Source organism: Carlito syrichta, unplaced genomic scaffold, assembly GCF_000164805.1.
Source record: "Carlito syrichta isolate Samal-C Ts95f unplaced genomic scaffold, Tarsius_syrichta-2.0.1 Scaffold309576, whole genome shotgun sequence".
NCBI classification, from domain to species: Eukaryota; Metazoa; Chordata; class Mammalia; order Primates; family Tarsiidae; genus Carlito; species Carlito syrichta.
This window is the reverse complement of record NW_007253672.1, coordinates 140,043-140,831: the sequence shown is the minus strand read 5'-3', so window position 1 is coordinate 140,831 and position 789 is coordinate 140,043. Positions and strand designations below refer to the sequence as shown.

The following is a 789-nucleotide window of genomic DNA, read 5'->3' as shown; positions in this document are numbered from 1 at the left end:
GTCCAGAGCGGGCCCGGCGAGCGGAGGGCCGGCCGGTCCCCGCCGAACGCACCCTCCAGCGGGGCAGCCCCAGCCCCGGGCCTCCCGGCCCGGCCCGCCCCTGCCCCCGACGCCGGGCCCGAGCTCCGGGCCCCGAGCCCCCGGCCCCCGAGGTCCCTGGCCTCCGCACCGCAGCCCGCCATTCAGCCCGCGCGCGCGCGCGAGCCTGGCCCTCACCAGGTCGATGTGGGAGAAGCCGGTGAGCACGAGGTTCTTGAGGAGCTCGCAGCCGATCCCGCCCGCGCCCACCACCAGCACCCGGCCCCCGGCCACGGCCTCGGCCAGCTCCCGGGGCAGCCCCCGCGACAGTGCCATGGCGGGACGACCACGAGCAGCGGCCGAGGCGGAGGCGGGAGAGCCGAGCCGCGGCCGGAAGCGGGTGGGGGAAGGGCGGCCCAACTTCCGCTCCTGCGCACTGCGGCCCAGTGGGCGACAAGCGGGCGGGCACCGCGGAGTGGGGCGGTGCGGGCCCGGGACGGCTCTGCAGACGCCGAGCCGACCTCCGGCTGAGCCTAGAGGTGTTCTTCACACGTCTGGCCTAAGGAGCCTCAGGGTCGCCTAGTAGCCTGGGGTTGGAGTTCCCAGCTAAGACTTCTTAAGAGTTAGAAAACTGACGTCCCTATAATGTAAAGAGCTCTTACAAATTAACAAGAAAATGGTGTCAGCTAAACAAAAAATGTAAGCAAAGGATGTGAACAGGAACTTACAAATAAAATGGACAGTATGATCAATGCGCGTATTAAAATATAA

The 789-nt window shown here is 67.8% G+C and overlaps 1 protein-coding gene across 1 annotated transcript in view; it reads right to left on the bottom strand.

The window, feature by feature from the left end:
• UBA2 (ubiquitin like modifier activating enzyme 2) overlaps nucleotides 1-430 on the bottom strand; it is a 45,793-nt gene extending 45,363 nt beyond the window's left edge. Inside the window, exon 1 of the mRNA XM_008067410.1 lies at nucleotides 217-430. Within this exon, the coding sequence (XP_008065601.1) occupies nucleotides 217-354 (138 nt within the window). The 5' untranslated portion in view covers nucleotides 355-430. The remainder of the gene's footprint in view (nucleotides 1-216) is intronic.
• Between the last annotated feature and the right edge of the window lie 359 nt (nucleotides 431-789).